The sequence below is a fragment of the Nothoprocta perdicaria genome, unplaced genomic scaffold (genome assembly GCF_003342845.1).
Source record: "Nothoprocta perdicaria isolate Ctin4 unplaced genomic scaffold, notPer1 scaffold_76, whole genome shotgun sequence".
NCBI classification, from domain to species: Eukaryota; Metazoa; Chordata; class Aves; order Tinamiformes; family Tinamidae; genus Nothoprocta; species Nothoprocta perdicaria.
The window spans coordinates 1,381,616-1,401,162 of NW_020456043.1; the positions used below are offsets into that span (position 1 = coordinate 1,381,616).

The 19,547-nt window shown below is 42.9% G+C and overlaps 1 protein-coding gene across 1 annotated transcript in view; it reads left to right on the forward strand.

The window, feature by feature from the left end:
• Window positions 1–19,385, forward strand: part of DDHD1 (DDHD domain containing 1) — a gene marked incomplete at its 5' end in the record, with an annotated part of 59,060 nt that extends 39,675 nt beyond the window's left edge. The window contains 6 exons of the mRNA XM_026051511.1: window positions 6,669–6,931; window positions 8,815–8,890; window positions 13,064–13,213; window positions 14,604–14,856; window positions 16,153–16,335; window positions 18,488–19,385. Coding sequence (XP_025907296.1) covers window positions 6,669–6,931; window positions 8,815–8,890; window positions 13,064–13,213; window positions 14,604–14,856; window positions 16,153–16,335; window positions 18,488–18,669 — 1,107 coding nt within the window. The remainder of the gene's footprint in view (window positions 1–6,668; window positions 6,932–8,814; window positions 8,891–13,063; window positions 13,214–14,603; window positions 14,857–16,152; window positions 16,336–18,487) is intronic.
• Between the last annotated feature and the right edge of the window lie 162 nt (window positions 19,386–19,547).

The window sequence follows — 19,547 nt, forward strand, 5'->3', positions numbered from 1 at the left end:
TATAAAAGACCAAGTTATTTTCCTCACTGAACTGAGTGGGTTTTATTGAAAGGTTTGCAATGGTAYTTAAAAGTTGGTCGCTGCTTCACCTTATTCAAACTGCTGTGATAAATCTTGCAACTTTCTGAAAATAAGGATGTACAGTTTGAATCGCCAGTATTTGTCCCACAAAGAGTCCAGATGTTAAAGTGCTATTACAACTGAAATGTTAAAACCTTCAAGAATAGATTTCTTAGGAATAGATAGTCTTTTTCACTGTCAGTCAAAGGGCTTTGGATACAGGTGTTCTTGCTGTTCCTTCAATTACAGAGATTGTTCTGCAACTGTGTTCCAGGGATGTGACTTCTGCACATTTTAGTAAGAGATCTGCAAGGCTCTAAATCATTAGCTAGTCTCAGGATATTTTCACATCTTATTTTGCCTTTCTAGCTATAGAAAGGAGTCTTTTTCTTTTTTCCTTTTTTTTTTTTTTTATTCCTATTTAGCTCTTTTTATTTGATATGACTAGCTTTGCACAGATAACACAGCAACATCAAGAGGAGCTTTCTCCTGGAAAAATGTTCACCGTGAAGCTGTGCTATGGCTCTTTGTTCACCATATTCCTCCTAGCTCAGAAATGATCCTTGTCCTCAGGGATTCATCGGTCACTCGTTCCTCGGCATTAGTATTYCAGGATTCCTGCCTGCTGCTGGGACGTGCCAGCCCGGCTCTTTATTTAGATTGTTGGCATCCTAATGCTCTTCATCCAGAAATCTGCACATAACTCCAAGGGAGCTATTTAAACTTTGCTGTGATATAAATTAAGCAACRAGGAACAGTTCACCCCAGAGAAGGGTAAAGCCACTGTTCACCCGACAACACTTAGCAATATTTTTATATGCATTCTTCTTCTTATAAGGCTTTTATTCACAGGTAGAAGTAACGAGCAGGAGCCTGCTGGACAAGCCCCACTCTGATATCAAGGATTTCCTCCCTCAGTGTGGTAGGAGAATCTCCAAAAGGTGCCTCTGCCTTTTGACATGCTGTGTGATACGAGCCAGATRTTAATAATGCAGTGCGATGCCGTGGACGTGGGGACAGGGTGTCCTCGGGGTTCRCTCTGCACGAGAATGAAGCCAACGGAGGGAGATTCAACAGGGCAATTTCTGCGTCGCTGCAGGTGACCTGGGCAGTGCAGACCCTCCTCTGCACAGTGATCCCTCATGAGTGAACCTGAGAATCCCCCTGCACACGTGTGGCATTGCACAGAAGATGAGGAGAGGCACTAAGCTGATGCTTTGAGGCACGCATGCTGTGTGAAGAGACATTTCGTACTTTAATTCCTTCCCTGCTTCCTTCCTTCCTTCCTTTTAGGGGAACGTCACCTTGGATGCCAGTGTCTTCAGTGGTGGACTTCGTTTCACAGACCTGTTGGTGTAGCTTAGTATTTCTTTAAAAATTAATGGCTGTCTCAGAGATTAAAAAGGCTAATTGATGCATAATAAATTTAGTATTGCCACCTTCGTTATATTGTTAAGTGCTGTTTTACTGATCTGCATTATACTTGCAGAGCTGGAGTCAGCCTGGAGGTAAATTATTGATAGATGCGTTTGCAGAAAGTGCCTTTAGTGCAGAAGTAATATTTGCAGTCATCATGCAAGAGATGTAAAGACCAAGTTCAAATATTGCCATAGCCTCAGCAGATTAGTAGGAGATATTCATGGATTACTCGTGCCACAGCTGGAATGCAAGAGGATGCCGGGGGTTATTTAGTACTGTTCCCCTCAGCTGAGGACAGGAAACAAAAATCCCAGGATTGGTGACGTGGTGACTGTGGCCTTGGTGTTGAAGGTACATTAGAAGCTTCAGGAGGCTGGCACTAGTGCTGCTCCCATGGGCAAGCTTTGCTGTCCACCTTGGAATGGTTTGGTTGTTATACACGCATTAAAAAGGGAGGTAGATGGCTGTACCCTGGAAATTTGGAACAAATACTGTGTTTTACAGGAGCTTTCATCTTGCTTTGATACCAGACTTTGCATTTGAAATGSCCTGCTGTCCTTTCAGCAACACAAWGTGTTTGATGTGTGTTTAAAARCTAACGGGATGCGAAGCAGGAAGATTTGACCCAGGACAACTTCAATGAGGTGTTTGCTTAGTCTGTAGGAAGTGCAGTTCAGAGAACTGCCTGCTGGTGCTTTCGTGGCTTGCTTAATTCAATTCCTTGTCCTTGAATGTATGTAGCGACCTGGAAAACGAGTAGAGTCGAGCAGGGTCTAGATACCCTCAGATGCTTTTTGTGTAGTGTCATTAAGACAAACAGCCCCCCTGGCTGCTCACACAGCTGGGTTTCCTCCTGGCCCCTCATCTGTCTTTGTGACAGTCATCTGCTCACCATTAGTGATGCTGTCTGGGACTGCTGGGTGCTGGAGGGTCACCCATCCCATCCCAGGCTGTGTGTTGTGTATTGACATGTTCTTGTACAAATGAAGCCAACAGTCCTCATCTTTGCTTTATTGTCCTTTACAAATCTATCCTTGAACTGCATCACTTGTTTTGTAAGGAGTTTCYTCCCCTTTGGAGTTTGCCCTTTTACACCAATTTCTTCCCCTTTGGAGTTTGCCCCTTTGCACCAGTTTCTTATTACTGACTTGCCACATTTCACACCAGTTTGCACTTTCTCCTGAAGTTCCCTAGACATTTGGAGGGAGCTGCTTGCAAAACTCGCTGTTCTTCAGATCTCCTTAAAATTCCTTTCCCACGCAGCCTACAGACCTTTGATGCTGTTTGAGCTGGAGGGGTTGCAGAGGTCAGGTTTCCTGCACTCCCTTTTTCCATGAAGCTCCATGTAATTTTTTCCTCTTCGTCTGCAGGCTGCTCGTGTCAGTAAGAGTGTCCAGAGGGTGAAGGTGCTGTGGAGGGTGCAGAGAGGAAGCTCCTCTGATCGTGACAGCACGGGCTGCTCAGAGTTGAGAACAGCCTCAGGGGAGGACACTCGCTGAAGCCCAAGAGCAAAGCTAAATTTGGGTTGGCTTTGATGGATCAAAGAGGTTGGGGCTGGGGCGCTACATCCGACGTCCAGCTGCAGAGGGGACACTGAGGACTTTGGCAAGAGCAGTGTAAACCGTTACTTCCGATGCTCGCAGAGCCATCGTGGGGGTTGGACTCAGTGCTTTACTGGGGGGAAAAAAGTTATTGTTGGATATTGAGGAGGAAAAAAAGATAATTTTCTGCCCCGCTGCTTTTGGAGTGCCCTGGAGTGCTGGAACTTTTGGAGTTCCAGATCCGAGCATGTCCAGTGACCATTCCTGTTATGTGATTAGCAGTCTGGTGTTTGCCTCCCCTTGGAATGATGTGACCATCATCCTGGCTGTCCAGGTGTGCCCAGAAAGACCGTTCCCTCCTTGGCCTTGATGAGCCTTGTGGAGGCCACGGAGCACTTAACCTTCGAGCAACTCGAGCCTCTGAGCTCAAGTTTCTGGCATGAAGGGATTTACAGATAAAGTGTAACCTAAAAAAGGGGCTTCAGGCCCCTAACAATTGATCTACTTTTTGTGAAGCAAAAATGCAAAACATCCCCAAAAGATTTTCATGGATGACCTGCAGCTCCTACATCTGCCCCATCTTCCTGGGGCTTTTTTTCCCCCCTTATTCATTCTCCCTGTTTTGCTGAGATCTTGGACTGCTGGAACCTTTCCCGTGCCCTTTGGAACCAGGCTAAAACATGTAGGAAACAACCTGGGATACTGGTATGGCAAACTGCATGGAAGGCTGCATCTCCAGCAGCAGCTCTGGAATTTAAGGGCACGTAGGAGCTCCCTGTGCAGCATGAGAGCTGAGATGTGCTCAATGTGCCTGGTTACGATTTGCCATCAGATCTGTCTGTGCAACTTGCCTTTAATAAAGGCTTCAGGAACTGTAAAGAACTAGTGCATTTGTACTTCATGTTCTCCGGGTATTCACGAGTATTTGCAGTACAACCTCATGCTTCTCTTTTGCAGCAGGCATTTTTGGAGTCCTCCTGAACACAGCAGAAGTCTTCTGCCTTTGGGCATTTTCCCCCAAAATCAGAACAGGGAAAAAGACATTGCTGGGAAAGAAAACAGGACCACTGGAAATTTTTCCTTACTTTTCTTTCAGATGATGTGCAGGATGCTCAGGCTGATGCTGACCCGTGTTATGGTAGGAAGGCCAATGGGCATGAAGGGCGCTTGATATAATCTGATTTGAAGTTCTAGGAAGTGTTGCATTTGTTGCAGTTTTTCACTCCCTTCGTTTAAGGAGCTGTCAGAAAGCTGCATCTCACTGTCCCTCCTGGAAGAGCTGCAGGGAGCTGAGCCGAGCTCAACTGCAGAGCAGCAAACACGGCCGGTGGGAGCAGCTGCTTGGGGAAAAACACCTCAGTTCTGAGTCCTGCCCCATTTAGCCAGCTCTCTGCTCATGGGGCATTGCACATGAATGCAGTGCAATGCGTGTGCATCGCTTTTGTTAGTGAGAAAAAAATACATATTAGGGTTAAATATTTTCATCACTTTCTATACTACTTAGCCAAAGCTATTTTTTCCTCCCTTTTCTCAGGTGTTTTGGGGTTTTTTTTTTTTTTTGGCCATATCAGCTAAGGAGGCCATTTATGGTGCTCAAAAATTCGGAGGTCTTTCTCTAGCAGGATCTACCACTGTAAAACTAAATTAGGTAACCTGCGATTTGGGATCTAGAAACAGTCTCTGTCAGAGCATCTGCTTGAATTAAAAGCTTATCATCTGCTCCACAAACTTGAACGTGCAGCTGCTTGGAAATTCAAGCAGTTTCTTCTTGCTAGCTTTGCTTTTGCTGAGCTCCTCAATAACTCAATGTTTTATGGCAAGGGACAGTTAACAAATGTGGCTGGACTTTCTGGGTGTGATTTATGCCCCAAAACAGAGAAAGAGCAAGACCTTTGTGATGAAATGYCATAAATGCCTGAAGATTTCTTATCTGCCCTGCGCCTACGAGCTGGGGGGAGGCTGACATAATGTTGTTCTCCCTGGAAAACCTCTGTTTTTCCAAGGCAATGGCCTGTGAAGGAATTGGGTGCTGGGGAGCAGGATGCAGGACAGTGAGCAAGTGGGTCAGTACATGGGGAGTGACAGCTTTTGTGCAATGAGAAACAGTGCAAGGAGAGAGCTTGTTTCACTGAGTTCCTGTCAAGTGCTGTAGAATACTTAAATTTCAACTAAATTGAAATTTAATTTCAATTAAATTTCAGATCTCTGCTTTTTTTTTTCTTTTTTTTTAATAAAACCTTTTAAAATGAGGGGGAAATGCCAGTTAACACTAGTCCAGATTTTTGTTTCCAGCTCTGCCTCTTGCTAAACCTCTGTTTGCTCATGTATGAGAGCAGAGCCCGAGTCTGCCCAGAACCAGCTTCAGGGATGGGCAGCATCGCAGCCACGAGGTCCAGAAATGGGCTCCCTGGTCCTTATCTCCCCTGGTCCTTATCTCCCCGCGCCACTTCACGCCTTGATAATCCTTTCACAGCACTTTGAGGCATCCATCGCGTCTGTTGTGTGGGTTCTGGCTCCGTGAAATGTGTATCCAACACTGGCGCTCCTGCTGCTATTCATATTTATATCCAGTAATGATTCAGGCACTTGACAAATCATGCTCAAATTGCATGTTCCGTAGCATTAATTTCCTGTCGCTTGCAAGGGAGTGATTTGCCGTTTTGTGTTTGTCCTCCTCGATGCCACCACCTGGAAGCACAGCTCAGGCACCACGCTGAGTTCCACGAGCAGAGCTCCCTCATTTCCATAGTCTCTTTGTTTAATTTCATGGCATTTAGTATTTCTCTCCAAATAAGGTTTTTTTTTTTTTATGAATCTTAATATTTTCATACCGTGTGCCTTTGTTACATTGGTGCAGAACCTGAAGCAAATAAGTTTCTAGGGTTTCAATTAACATTGGATCTATATAGAGATATCTCAGTAGAACCACAGGGATTAACTTGCTGTGTCTGAAAATTGTGTTGCATTCTTGTTCCCTGCTTCAAAATAAAAAGCCAAAAAACCAGAAACCCGCAAGCAAAAATGTTTATTCTTTCCCTTAGCAATGTTTATATCCACTGTTCAAATGGTAGCTCTCCCTGTCTCATTTGTACTTTCTCTTCTTAGAGAAATAGTTTCCTTCTGCCTAAGAGACAGCTTTTTATTTTTCAGTGACATTTCAGTCTGATTCCTTTGGAAAAATTACAGTGGTGCGTTATGGTAGGAGAAGAAATAAAACCGAGGCTTCCCTTGCAGCTGAGTCATGAGCAGAATAATGAAGATTATGAGGAGTTGGGGTATCTTTTACAAAGATACAAAAGCAATTTGAGGGTATTTTYCTAGACCCTATTAGGCGGTCACTGTAGCGACTGTATCAATTTTAATGGATATATCTTCCCAGTTCCCTACAGAGAGGTAGGAATGYTGTTAATAAATGGGGAATAAATAAATGAGAAAAAAAATGGAGAATATGTAAAAATAAATGGAGACGGAAGAGAGATCTTCAAAGGTCCCTTCCAACCTTAATCTTTCTGTGATTCTGYGAACTAGAAGATGGTGGTTGTCCGAGATGTTTGTACGTTTGAGATGCTGGTCTGTGTGGCAGGCAAAGACATGTTCCCATGAAGTGTGAGATGTGAATATTAAACCTCTCCTCCCCTCTTCACACAGCTTGTCAAAGGGCTGCAGCAGGAGCTCAACCGCCTCTACTCGCTCTTCTGCTCTCGGAATCCAGAGTTTGAGGAGAAGGGAGGGAAAGTCTCCATCGTGTCGCACTCGCTGGGCTGCGTGATCACCTACGACATCATGACGGGCTGGAACCCCGTCCGCCTCTACGAACAGCTGCTGCAGAAGGAGGAGGAAGAGCTTGAAGACCGTTGGATGAGCTACGAGGAGCAGCGTTTGCTTGAGGAACTGTATTTAACTAAACAACGGTAACGTATCTGCTCCCCCTTTGTTAAGGAAGAAAACACATCCCAAGATGATGCCCTTTGGGTACATCCAGAATCCACCGTGGCTGTTGTCYTTTGTGGCTGGTGCTCTTCTGTTGGTGCTTAATGGCTGTGGTGAAGGCCAAAGGCAGGACTAAGAGGGCTGAGGGAGCTGGGGTTGCTCAGAGCAGTCAGACACAGCAGAGTAGCTTGCAGGTAGGCAACAAGTAGCATTCCAGAGTAGTGCAATTGCTGAATTCCCAGACAGGAGTGAAAGGCTTTCCCCTAGGATGGGCCTGGAGTTCGAGCTCCACCAACTAGATGCAGGTGTTGCCATTTTGGCTTAGTGTTTGGGTGTTCAGGGCTCTCTGCTGTGGATTCCTTACCTACTTTTGCTTGCTGCCATCTAGAAATGTTAATGTYGTTTTGAGTGCGAAGCAGCACTGTGTGTTGTGGCAGATAGGATCACAGCTTGGTGGCTTGCAGGCGTTGGCAGGGATTCCCGTGTCAGTAGGGTTTCTCAGGGATAAAGACCTTGCAGATCGTGGTGATGACAACTCGGTGTTAAGGTGACTTCTCCGCTTTAACCTGGCTMTCAAGGTGCTATAAAGGTGTCTGTGGATGGTGAATATGGAAATAGTAGCTACAACTTGAATCTTTGCAGTGGGAAGTGAGGATAGATTGTGATGACGGTTCTCTGCTCCTTCTTGAAACCTATCTTGTTGGAAGCTCTGATACAGCCTCAGGTCTCCTGCAGTATTTGAGATAAGTCTGCAAGTAACTAGTGATTGGTTCAGAGCATCTCTGTCAGCCAAAAGGCTGCATAAAGTGCAACGTTTTGAGAGAAGATAAGTAAATGACCCTTCAGATATGAGACTAGCATGTGACTTGGGAAAATTTGCCATTTTTCCTACTTCTGCTCCCTTTCCATAGGCATTCACTGAAGTGTTTCAGATTTGAGCCAACAGGAATCTAAATATCCCTTGATACAGGCACTTTTATATAAACGGAGTGGTTCTGTTGTTCATGAATCATCTTAGTGTAATTCGGTCTGGAACTATAGAAAATATACTGCGAACACCCTGTAACTCCTGGATTTCTACTTTAATATTAGCACTCACAATAGATACTTAGTGTGTGTTGTAGAATATTATCCATACAGCATTTGAGTTTATGTTTTGGAATCCTTTGACAATATTTGGCAAGGGTTGAGTCCTGCACGCTTTCCTTTTTAGGACCAAATCATGTTCATTTAAAATATACAGAGCYTTTTGGAAAGTGCTACATTTCAGAATGCTTTAGTCACAGCTTTGTTTCTTTGCTAATCAAGATAGCAGAAGTTAAACTTAACATTTTTATCCATAAAATGCTCTTAGGGAACTCTAGTTGTAGGTGCTTTAGTGCTGGGCTTGTACTAGTCTTTTCCAAGTGCTTTATGTTGTAGCTGCTTTYTTATTCAAGGTGGCTAGAAGAACAAGGGAACAACCTTTTGGGCATGGTGCTCCAGATACTCCGCCACAATACAGAGCTCCAAAATGACTGGGCCACAGATTTTTGCTCTTGGTCTGGTAACAAAATAGGCAATTTGGTTGCATAAAGCAGCAAAACCATCAAGGAAGCAGAAGTGAGAGGAGAGAGGATGGGAAGATGCTTGCAGGAGCGTGAACAAAGAAATTCCCACCTCTTGTTTGACTTCTGTGATGAGAGAAACAGGGTTTCACAATCATTGCTTCTTAATAAATTGGGCTGCCTCAAGAAATACTGATGCCATCTCTCTCTTTTCCTAACAGATGCAGCCATCAGACCCTGCAGAACTGCCTGTTTGGATCAGAGAGGTTAATCTTACATTTTCTACTGAATCTCAGAAAGATTTCCTTCTTTTTTAGGTTGAGAGAGATAGAAGAGAGGTTACATGGGTTAAAGGCATCCACCGTATCAAAAACACCTGTCTTAAAGTTTAAGGTATGCGTGTCTGAGAGGTTTTTACTGTATGTTCTGCTTGCTTTTAAAATGCCTGCAGCATGAGGCATTCTAATTACTTTCTTTTTCAGTTTCCCTAGGGATAACGTTGATAGAATAATTTTAAATCATTGATTATAGTGTGTGTATGTGAATGTAAACATGTTACTTTATTCATATGTTCTTATTACAGATATATATGTTTATATGTAAATATATAAACATTCATATAAACTAATATATTACACACACTCCCATATGTGATCATAAAAATCATTTGATTAATTACACTAGTCATCTAAATTTCTCTTCTTCTTTGTCTACTAATCCACTTTTCTTGGGAATTGCTTCTAACATTTCACTCCTCCGAGCAACTTCGCATCTGGTTGGATATCCTCCAAGAGTGGATTTTCCTTCTAGATTATTTTAGTCTAAGAGTTAGGACAAGTTGCTTTTAGTCTCATGAACGAGATTGCTAATTGGCTGTGTAACCTGCTAAAATTTCATACCAATGGAATTTTCTAGCTCTGTGGTGGGATGTGCAGCACTTCCTTGTTGCTCTAGTATATCCAGAAACATTAAGCCATAAAAAGTGACATAATCAATAAAGAGAAAATTGATTATTTTTTCTTAACTTGCTCTTTTTGTATCCTTCTGTATTCAGAAGGGCCCCTAGAAGCCAARGTTGATAATGAGCATTAATAAAAGAGAAAACTGACCATAATTCAATTTGTTATAGCCTTCTTCTTATCATCACTACTTGAAAGCATATACCGTGCAATTATCATCAAGGAAGCTGGAGTCAGACTGATACTTCTCTAGCTCTGTGCCAGYATAATTCACCCAATTTTGTTGAAATTGCATGTTTTTAGGAGAAAAAAACGTTCACGGTGAGCAGGAAGGGAAGGGAAAAGAGGTGTAGAAGAGGGCTGTATTAGCTCAGATTACTGTAGTTAATTTTCATTGCTGTACCTCTTTTTCCCTTCCTCTTTCTGGAAGAAAGCCATTTCATTGCTATGAAGTTTTATCCRTTTATTGCTTGAGTCCTGTGCCTGTGGCAGCGTTCAAGGGCCTTTCCATGACCATAGCAGCAAGGAGCATTTCCCAAGGGAAGTTTTCAGCAGGATGTTGCTGAGAGAGCATTTCTCATTAGGATATCCACCCAGCTTATGAGGGTGACTAGCTTGTTGAGAGAGAAGTAACTGCTTTGGAGGTACCATCTACCAACATCGTGGCATCTCTTCGTGGTGGACGTGGGCTCTATTTGATCACAAGCTGCTAGTCACTACGAGAGTTTGAGCCACAAATGGTTTTGGTCCTTGATATGCAGGAGATTGGAGTATTTTGTCACCAGTCTTTCTGGGCTGTGCTGCACAACCGAGGCTGGTTGTGCCCTTGTGTTGTCTCTTCTATGGACTGAACGTATTCAACTTCCCAGGACGGAAGAAAACCACACGTGTACATAAAACAAGAACAGAGGCAGCTTTGGCAAGACAAGTGCAAGAGTAAATGTGGTGATCTGTAGATCTCAGCCTTTGGRAGAAAAAAAAATATGAAGATTTGCTGTGTCTTCTGCTCTAATGTGTCTCCACCAGCTATGTAAGAGCTGGAATAAGGAATTAAAGACTAAAAGGGGTGAAAGGCAGGAAACATGGGGAAGGATGTCATACAAACCTCTGTGGTTCCTGGAAATAGCAATGTGGGAGGATGAATTTCATCCCTGGCAGGGAAGGGCAGGGTATACGTCGGTTGTTTTGCGGTCCTGAGGTAGAAATTAGTTTAAATCTGAAGWTTTTATGTACTGTGTTGAAGTACTTGAGGATTTCTTAGCATATTTTTTGTTTGTAAAACACAAGCAATTAAACAATGTACAAGAATTGAGAGCTGAGTGTGGTGCTGCTGTGCAGCCTCACCTGCAAGGAGGAAACCTTTAAATTGAGTATGGCAACGTGCCCGAGCAGTCCAACACAACTGCCTGGTTGAACTCTCCATGTAATGCACAGAGAGGCTGCATTTCCCCGTCCTGGGAGGGTGTTTGGGATCCTCCAGGCTGAAAGGCAGTGCAGATACATAAGCTCTAGTCACCCTCTATTTCCTTGTAACGTTACCATTAAGCACGTCCATTTATTTCCTACCCTTCCCTATGCGTATGAGGTGTGTTGTCTCACCTGTATTTTCCTATTTTCTCGTTCAGTTTTGTTTTCTAAGGAATATTTTTGAACAACTTGATTTCAATTCTKAATTGACACTGCTTTGCTATCACTCTATTACCACCCTCTACAGTAACACACTACTGGTATACCTTGTCTTTGTGAGCAAAGAGGATGCTGAAAGGCTAGTGCGTGTATGGGAATACATAACAAAGACCACTGCACTCCAAGAAGAAGGTGTCCTGTCTGTCAACATTGCTGTTTTCTCGAGTTTTTCAGCCAATATAATGGACCAAAAGCACCCATTGAATCTATTTACTCTGAGATTTCTGCCTGGTCTACACTTGCCCAAAGTGAATTTGTAGAAATATCTTTTAAGTATCTATTAGCAGGTGTAAGCTGACAGTCCCAGCACCTGCAGCCTTCCTTCTGAAGGAGAAAGACCATATAACTGTGCTCCAAAGGCTGGATACAGGAGTATCAGGTGGACAGGGCTGAAGGTCGCACATTCAGTATAAAGGATTACATTCGGAATATCTGTTTCTATTGTATGTGAAGATGAGAGAGTTTTTTGTCCAAAATATGAAAATGTGAGGGTCTGTGTAAAGCTGAATTGTGAGAAGAGCCGCTTTGAACTCGCCTAGAGTAGCAGGCTAGATGACAAAGAGCAGCGCTTTGTAGCATGCGACACTGAACAGCTTTGCTGAAAACCAGCATATTTTTTCTCATTGAAACGGGACTCAAACATTCCTTTGGAAGAAAGAAGTGGGGAACGAGGGCCAAGGAAGAGGAGGAGGARTGTTTTGCGCAGTGCTGGAATCCCAGAAATGAACCGGACCATTATTCCCACCCCCTCACTCCATGTGCTGACAAACAGCAAGGGCACTTGGGCATCCAAGTGTTCTCCATGCACGCTTAGCAGGAATGCAGCAATTCCTCTGGTCAGTTAAGTAGCAGGACACTAAAAATTGCTCTGCCCTCATGCCCTGCAAAYGGGACTCTGCTTTTGGGAAAGTCGCAGTGAAATTCCAATAATGGTAAAATTAAATTTTCATATAAGAAAAATCCATATAAGAAAATATTCTACAGGTTAAAAAGTAACTTTGACTTATGAAAATATTTTTGACCGCAGAGTTTTACATTTGATGTTTCTAGGAGACGATGGCTGAGGATTGGTAATGGGACACGAAGCCATTCACCTCTAGGGCACTGTTGAATCCCGGCCCAGGTTGGTAGTGACCAAAAGTCGTTACCACTGCTGCATGTTCAGTGACCTCTGTCAGATGGGGTAGTGGTTGTGGTGCAGGTTTACTCAACCTGCCTCTTGGCATTAGAGGCAGCCCTTTTTAAGCAAAACCACGCTCGTTTTGGACAACTTGGGAGCAGTCTGCAGGATCGTTGCGTGTGCGGTACCTGTCCATGGGTAGCGATCGCTGATGTTTGTGGTGGCACTTTTGGCGAGCACCGTTGCACTCACTTAACACCAGATGTTTCCAGGAGGTTGTACGTAACACCAGCCTGTGTGTGTGTGTGGCTACTGTAAGTATTCTGCAGGTTGTCTTTAATACTCAGTGCAGCTTGCATTTCTACTTCCTTGATGGTGTGTGCAGCAGAATGAGCTATGGAGTACTTGGCTAGGGAAAATGTTATGTTTCATGACAAAACAGACTTTCAGTCTTACGACACACATCATGTTTCCTTAGTGTCCTTCAAATTCTTCTCACTCCAACCCTTCCAGAGTTGGTAGACCTCTTTCAGTGCAAATATCCAACTGATTTTTTTCTCTTTTTCTTTTTTTTTTAGTTTTCCAACTGTATAGCTCTACAACGTGTAGCTCTCTTCTCACAGCAAAGGGAAGTGGTGAATTTAACCTGTTYTGTTATATAGTATGTGTGTTACAGCGGTCTTCCCTGTTTTGACTCACTAACAACATCCCTCAGTTGAAACAGAGAGAGAGAAATCAAATCCACCAATGTTARAAAACATTATTTCCTTCCGTATTAACATGGATGAAATCTTTCCTTAGGTGGAGAATTTCTTCTGCATGGGATCTCCGTTAGCAGTGTTTCTGGCGCTGCGTGGCATCCGCCCGGGAAACAGCGGTAGTCAAGATCATATTCTGCCCAAAACGATCTGCAACCGCTTACTAAATATTTTTCATCCAACAGATCCAGTGGTGAGTTCTAATTGCAAGCTTTTACCTYGAGTGTTCTTAAACGCCAGCTGTGTGATAATATCTGTGGTCATCAAAGCCTGTGGATCRGCACACATATGTTCCAGCACAGGAGGATTTGTTAATCATCATTGTAGAATGTTGTGGATTTTATAGCTGTAGAGTAACAGTTTCTACAAATCAGTGCCTTAAATATCCTATATTTTGTTTCTCTTTTCATGTTAATAAGCATAACATTCAAGATTACTCTGCATTATTTTTGCAARGACAGATGAAATAACCCTTCTCAGTCAAACTCTAACTTCTATTTAGCTTCCTGTCTTCAATAAACCATCTTCTATCCAAAGATGCGGTTAAAAAAAMCTCCACAACCAGTTTAGAAAGTGCTGTAAAAAAATAAAGTCACTTTGCTGTTTTCCCCTGTTTTACTCAGGACTTTTCGGGAGTCCTGAGTAGCAGATTGCTGCAGGGTGAGGTGCTACTTGGGARGGAGATGCTGGTTCTAGCTTTGCCCTGTGCTTGCTCTCTTCCATATCTAGCTGTTACTGGCTGTTATCAGAGACAGGCTGTTGAGCCTTGGCAAATGTGATGGAACCTTGATTTGGAAATTTCATGTTTATTATGGAATAGTAATTTGGAGCTTATTTATTTTTAAGCTCTGCTTGAGTCTGAATATCTTTAGGCTGCCATCAAAACATGCTGGTTCTAATCCTGTCAAGGTTTTGTTCAGCTCCAGCTACTTCCAAGATAGAAGGCATGGCAATTTTTCCTTGGAAGCCCGGGGTGATTGATCAAATTGCAGTCAGCTGGCCCATTTTGCAAGTAGTAACTCTACTTTTTTCCCTAGATAAAATAGTGCAGAAATTTTTCCTCTATCTCACAAAACAAAGAAAAGAATCAATAGAAAGAATGTGATTGTAAAATAAACACACAAATGCTTTACCAATTCACAGTTTGTGTAATGCTTAATGAAGATTCATCAAGTGAAACACTTGCATGGCCAGCTCCTCACTGCCTGCTGCAACGTGCAGTATGTGTTTAGCTGTGTATGAGGTTGGATATTTCAGTGCATTGTAGCAAACATCTGTTAAGGGTAGTTTTAGCAATGCTAACTATGTAGTAAAAGTCTTATAGAGAAACGTGCAAATGCTTGCACGCAGACCCTGAGAAGATATCTTCTAGCCTGTGAAAATAAATGTGAATCATAGAACATAGTGCCATGGTCCTGTCGCTTACTGCACTTCTACAGATATTTTGGATCTGCTACAGATATTTTGATTTGCTGCAGATATTTTGGATGTGAGGTTGAAGAGCACTCTGTATTGGGAAGGGAATGTGATTTTTGCAGTCAATATTGATACTCAGGATTTTCTCTTCCAACTCCTTCTTGCAGGCCTACAGACTAGAACCTCTAATTCTGAAACACTACAGCAACATTTCGCCAGTCCAGATCCACTGGTACAACACTGCGAACCCTCTACCTTACGAGCACATGAAGCCAAGTTTTCTCAACCCGACCAAAGAACCTACCTCAGTTACCGAGAGCGAAAGTGCTTCAACGATACCCAGCCCCACCACCTCGCCAGTCTTGGTTCGACGTCATTATGGGGAGTCCATAACAAACATAGGCAAAGCAAGTATACTAGGTAACTGCTCTTGTTGTCCTCATATTTTATGTAGAAGCTTCTTGGAGACCACCACTGTTCCTATATTTTGTGTAGAAGCTTCTTGGAGACATCGCTGTTCCCTTTTTCATGCTTAAGGTACCACAATAAATAAGCTATTTCTGGCTTTTTTTGGTGCTTGTACGGTGTAGGTGTGTTGTTCTTTTAGACCAAATTAATATCTGCTCTGGAGAGGAGGCAGTTCCCAAGCTTGGAGTCAAGGCTTGCAGAAAGATGTTGATCAGGGAGTTTATGCCATCACTGCCTCATTGTTGTCTTCCTTATTGAAATAATGTCCTGGTGTAATAGTTTATAGTGTAATGTCCTGTAATGTAATRATTTCTCACTTTAGATTTTCTCTTTTTTTACAGCTTGTTTTGTGACAACATTTTCTGGTATTGAAAAATAGGAGAAAATTTAGTCTATAAAATAGGACTGTTCCCTTTAACTCATAATTTTATGTGAGCGAATTCAGACTGCTTTCATATGGAGTCTGTTCTTGTTCATACTCTGATTCAAAATAAGCTTTAGTTTAAGGGACCTTAAATTAACTTTCGATGAAGCTTGAATCGAGGCCGTTCTTTAGGTCTCTACATGGGATTTGGGAGAAGGCTAGTGTGACCTGCTGCCGGCAATATTCCCAATCCCCTAATTAAAATGTGTACAACCAGTTTAGTCTTAAGTGAAAATACACAGTATTTCAAAGCAGGGGTGTCTCACCCTGCACTGCTTCTCCGTGCTACTCTAATAACTTTAATGGGTTGTCCATGAGGTGGCAGCAAAGTCAGGAGAAAATATCACAAACCTTTCACAACTCTACTCCTAAGCAATTAAATTGGTGTTTTACAAAAGTGATAGAGAACTTCTACGTCTCTGTAGGAGTTAGGCCAGCCCAAGGACCCTAATGAAAGACTCTTGAGCGTTTTGACGGGATTCTTTTATTCATAAAATACTGACATTGTTATAAAACATTTCTTCCCTGTTTCATAAACAGTCTAATTGACACGTACGCTTTGAAGTACCAGATTTCTTGGTGCAAGAGCATCCTCATTTATCTTTCTTTCCCTAACTACGGTCTCCAAATCATAACTTCTGCTTGTACTCTGCATGGGTCTCACGATTGGAAGCGACCTTCTCACTGAAGTTAGATTCTCTGCAAGGCATGAACAGTATTTTCCTTCATCCCTCGCTCAGCTCGAGTTGCCGGGTGTTGCAGTGACTTTAATTTGTTTAATTTGGGGGTTAATTAAGCCGCCCTGATGCTCGTTTCTCCCTCAGGAGCTGCGAGCATTGGCAAGGGCCTCGGCGGGATGCTCTTCTCGAGGTTCGGCCGATCGAGTACAACCACGTCGCAGGCGTCCGAGCCGGGCAAGGACGGAGCAGAGGGCGACGACAAGAAAGCCCCGACGGTCGGGACGCCGCCTTTCCCGCACAGCAGCTCAGGATTTCTCGATCCCACAGGTTAGTGGCCAGTCCTGCACCTTTGCCACCCTCTCTGCCTTTTAGCTTCTCTGGGAAAACAGTGCTTTAGTGGGCTGCAATGTATGCAGGGCTAGTGTTGGAATAACATACCAAGAACTCCCCTATTTAACATTTAAGAGTTGCTCTAGAGTGATAAAAAATTGGATCTGCTTTTTCTCTTCGAATCACTTAAGTCTTTCTAAGGATTGACCCTCTTTGTTCTCCCTTTTCTTTTCCCTAAAGGAGATGTATCTGTATAGATGTGCCTGTGTATATACATATATGCATTTTATATATTTATGCATATATACCTGTGTGTGTGTATACATATGCCTGSATTTTACAGAGTTTTAGCTCATTAGATCTTATTCCAGTTGCTCCTAAACTCTCACAAGGGAAAGCAATGTAATTGCCACAGAGAATCCCACTTACCATTTGTAACAAAAGGGGTTAATTTCAATTCCTTCCTAGGCTTGCAATTTTGCAGCAATCAATATTTCAAGGCGGGCATGACTTGGACCAGAGGCTGCTCTTGCCCTAATCAGACCTGCCCAGAATGCAGAGGGCAGTTTTAACAGTTGTTTTTTTGAGGGGAAAAACAAAAAAAAGGCACTTCCTTTCCAGAAATTCCTGCTCGACTCYGTTTGTGACCTTCCCTGGCACTGTTGCCAGGCGGGGAGCAGTCACAAGCAGGGGCACTGCTGTATCTTGTGATAGCGCTCGCGTGGCGGGCGCGCTGCAGTCCCTTGATCGCTGCTCGTTTCGGAAGACACCCAAAGTCATTCCTGAGGACATAGGCTTTATTTTAAACTGGAGGAGAACACGGGAGCCTGAGAGCGAGCAGCACGGAGCTCTCCAGGAGGTCCTTTCAGTGGGTGGTTGGCACTTGGAGGCCTTCTCTGCACCCCAGATCTCTCCCAAGCTTCATCTCGGGGCCCTAGAGACAGAGCGCGGCACCGAGGCCGTCGAGGCGGGTGCAGAATGCTGCAATCCCCGGCCCAAACGCTCCCCTCCGAGGGGGCGGCCACAGGGCTCGTGGTGGCACTTGGCTCCCAGCCCCAGCTTGTGGCACGGAATGCCGCCCCGGAGGGACAGGGCTGTCGGGATGCTGTCCTTGTTGCGGCGCGGCTGCGTTTGAGCGGAGCCGTCTCGGTTAGCTCCCCACACACAGAGGCTCCGGCTCCCCCTCTCCTTGCTGCATTTTCACCGAAAATGCTTTTCACTGGAAGCAGCAAAATGCCACCATAAAATATGGGGGGTCATCGCTTCCGAAGCGCTGCTGTGCCGCGGCTCTGGAGACAGCCTGTGTGACTCTCCATTTAGGCATTCTTTGAGCCAAGAATTAAAATTCCTTGAAATTGGATTTGATAAATGGCTGCATTTTTTACTCAATATGGGGTTTGGGCTTTTGCAGCTAAGCAGGCTTTTAGTTCTGTCCTTTCTATTCTGTTCTTTGTAGAGATTTCTCACCACTGAAGTGCCTTAACAATAGGTTAGGCCTAGCCCAGCTAACCACGCAGTGCAAATTGCTCTGAATGTGGTATTAATCAAAACAGCCATTGAAATGAAGGGCTAACTGTTGAAATAGATTGGGAATAATCTGGAAATTAACAGAGCTTGTGCTGTGCAGGGAATGCAGATTCTCAGAGAGGGCTTATAGTGTCCTTCATAGTTTAATCTTCTCATGTAGCCACTGAGGACATGAGAGAGCTATTGATTTCAGAAGGTTCAGAGCATCCGTCTCCTGAAGATCTAAGTTCATTTATGGTACCTCAGCGTTTGCTGGATACTTTCATTTAGTTACCATGAGGAGGAGCATAAATAAGTGCATTTATTTATTTATTTTATACAAGTGCATTTATTTACTGCAAGGGACAAAAAAAGGGTAATTTTTTTCCCRAGGTGTATGTTTTTTCCTCTAAACTAGAAAGTACACTCAGGTCAAGGAAGCGGTAAACATGCATGCATGAAATGTATGGGATTTTTTTTAATGTAGATGCATGTGATGTTAAATGCAAATACACAGATGTTGTATGTATTTCATATACAGCAATAGCATCAGAARCCAAAGCTGGTAGAAGAAATATATGTTTTTTTTCCTTCTTTTAACAGAGAATTCCAGTAACACTGTTGTCTCTTCTTCCCTTTCCAGTGGAACTGGAGCACAGGATCGACTTCGAGCTCAGGGAAGGTCTCGTGGAGAGCAGATACTGGTCTGCAGTCACCTCACACACTGCCTATTGGTCATCTCTGGATATTGCTCTCTTCCTTCTAACCTTCATGTACAAACACGACCAGGAGGATCCTGACAAATCCAATTTAGACACTATTTGAATTTTGGATCGGGGAGGGGGAGGGATGGGGGAGGAAATTTTAAAACCAGTGGCACAAAACTGATGTTTTACTGTTAAACTGCAGTATATAAGGCATGGAGGTTTCAGGTTTAAGTGCATGTTTGGATTTTTTCCTGTTTCTAAAGAGCAAAAATGATTTGTATTTAAAAGTACTTTATCGTTTTAAACATTTTGCAGTGCTTAATTGGGCCTGAATTTATTCCAAATTCTCGTTAACTTGGACTGTATAAAAAGCCAATACAATGTGTAGCATCACATAAGCACAGTTGTGCAGTGTGCTGGGTGACATACTTGTTAATGACCATAATTGCTGTTTAGTTCATTAAAGTATGACAATTAGTTAATTAAATAACTAAATTAATTTCCATTAACAAAACATATGTTAGATACAAACCTAAAACTGCCATGTTCTGATGTTTTCTGTATCAGTAAATGACAAACGGTGGTGTCATTTTTCTAGGATTTTATTCAGACTCACATCCTATTATCCACAATTCTGTTGCAAGACCATTCTGACTGCTGGTTTCTGAGGGCCTGTTATACATGACACATGTAGAAACTAATGCTGAAAAAGCAGGAAGCAAATATTTGAAATACTGTAATTATAATTTATTATTATCTCTAACTGYTTCATTTTATTCCAGTGTATAAAACATTACTTTTTTACTGGTTTCTTTTGACATAATTTAAGAACCACATTTATTTTCTACAGTGTTAAGACTTTTTCTCAGAAATACATATCTTTGTACTACTATTCAAATGAAATATATGGACACTGTGGCACACTTTAAGTATTTTTTCATTAAAAATAAATATTTGTGGTTTCACACAAATGACATTAGTCRCATTCTTCTCAAA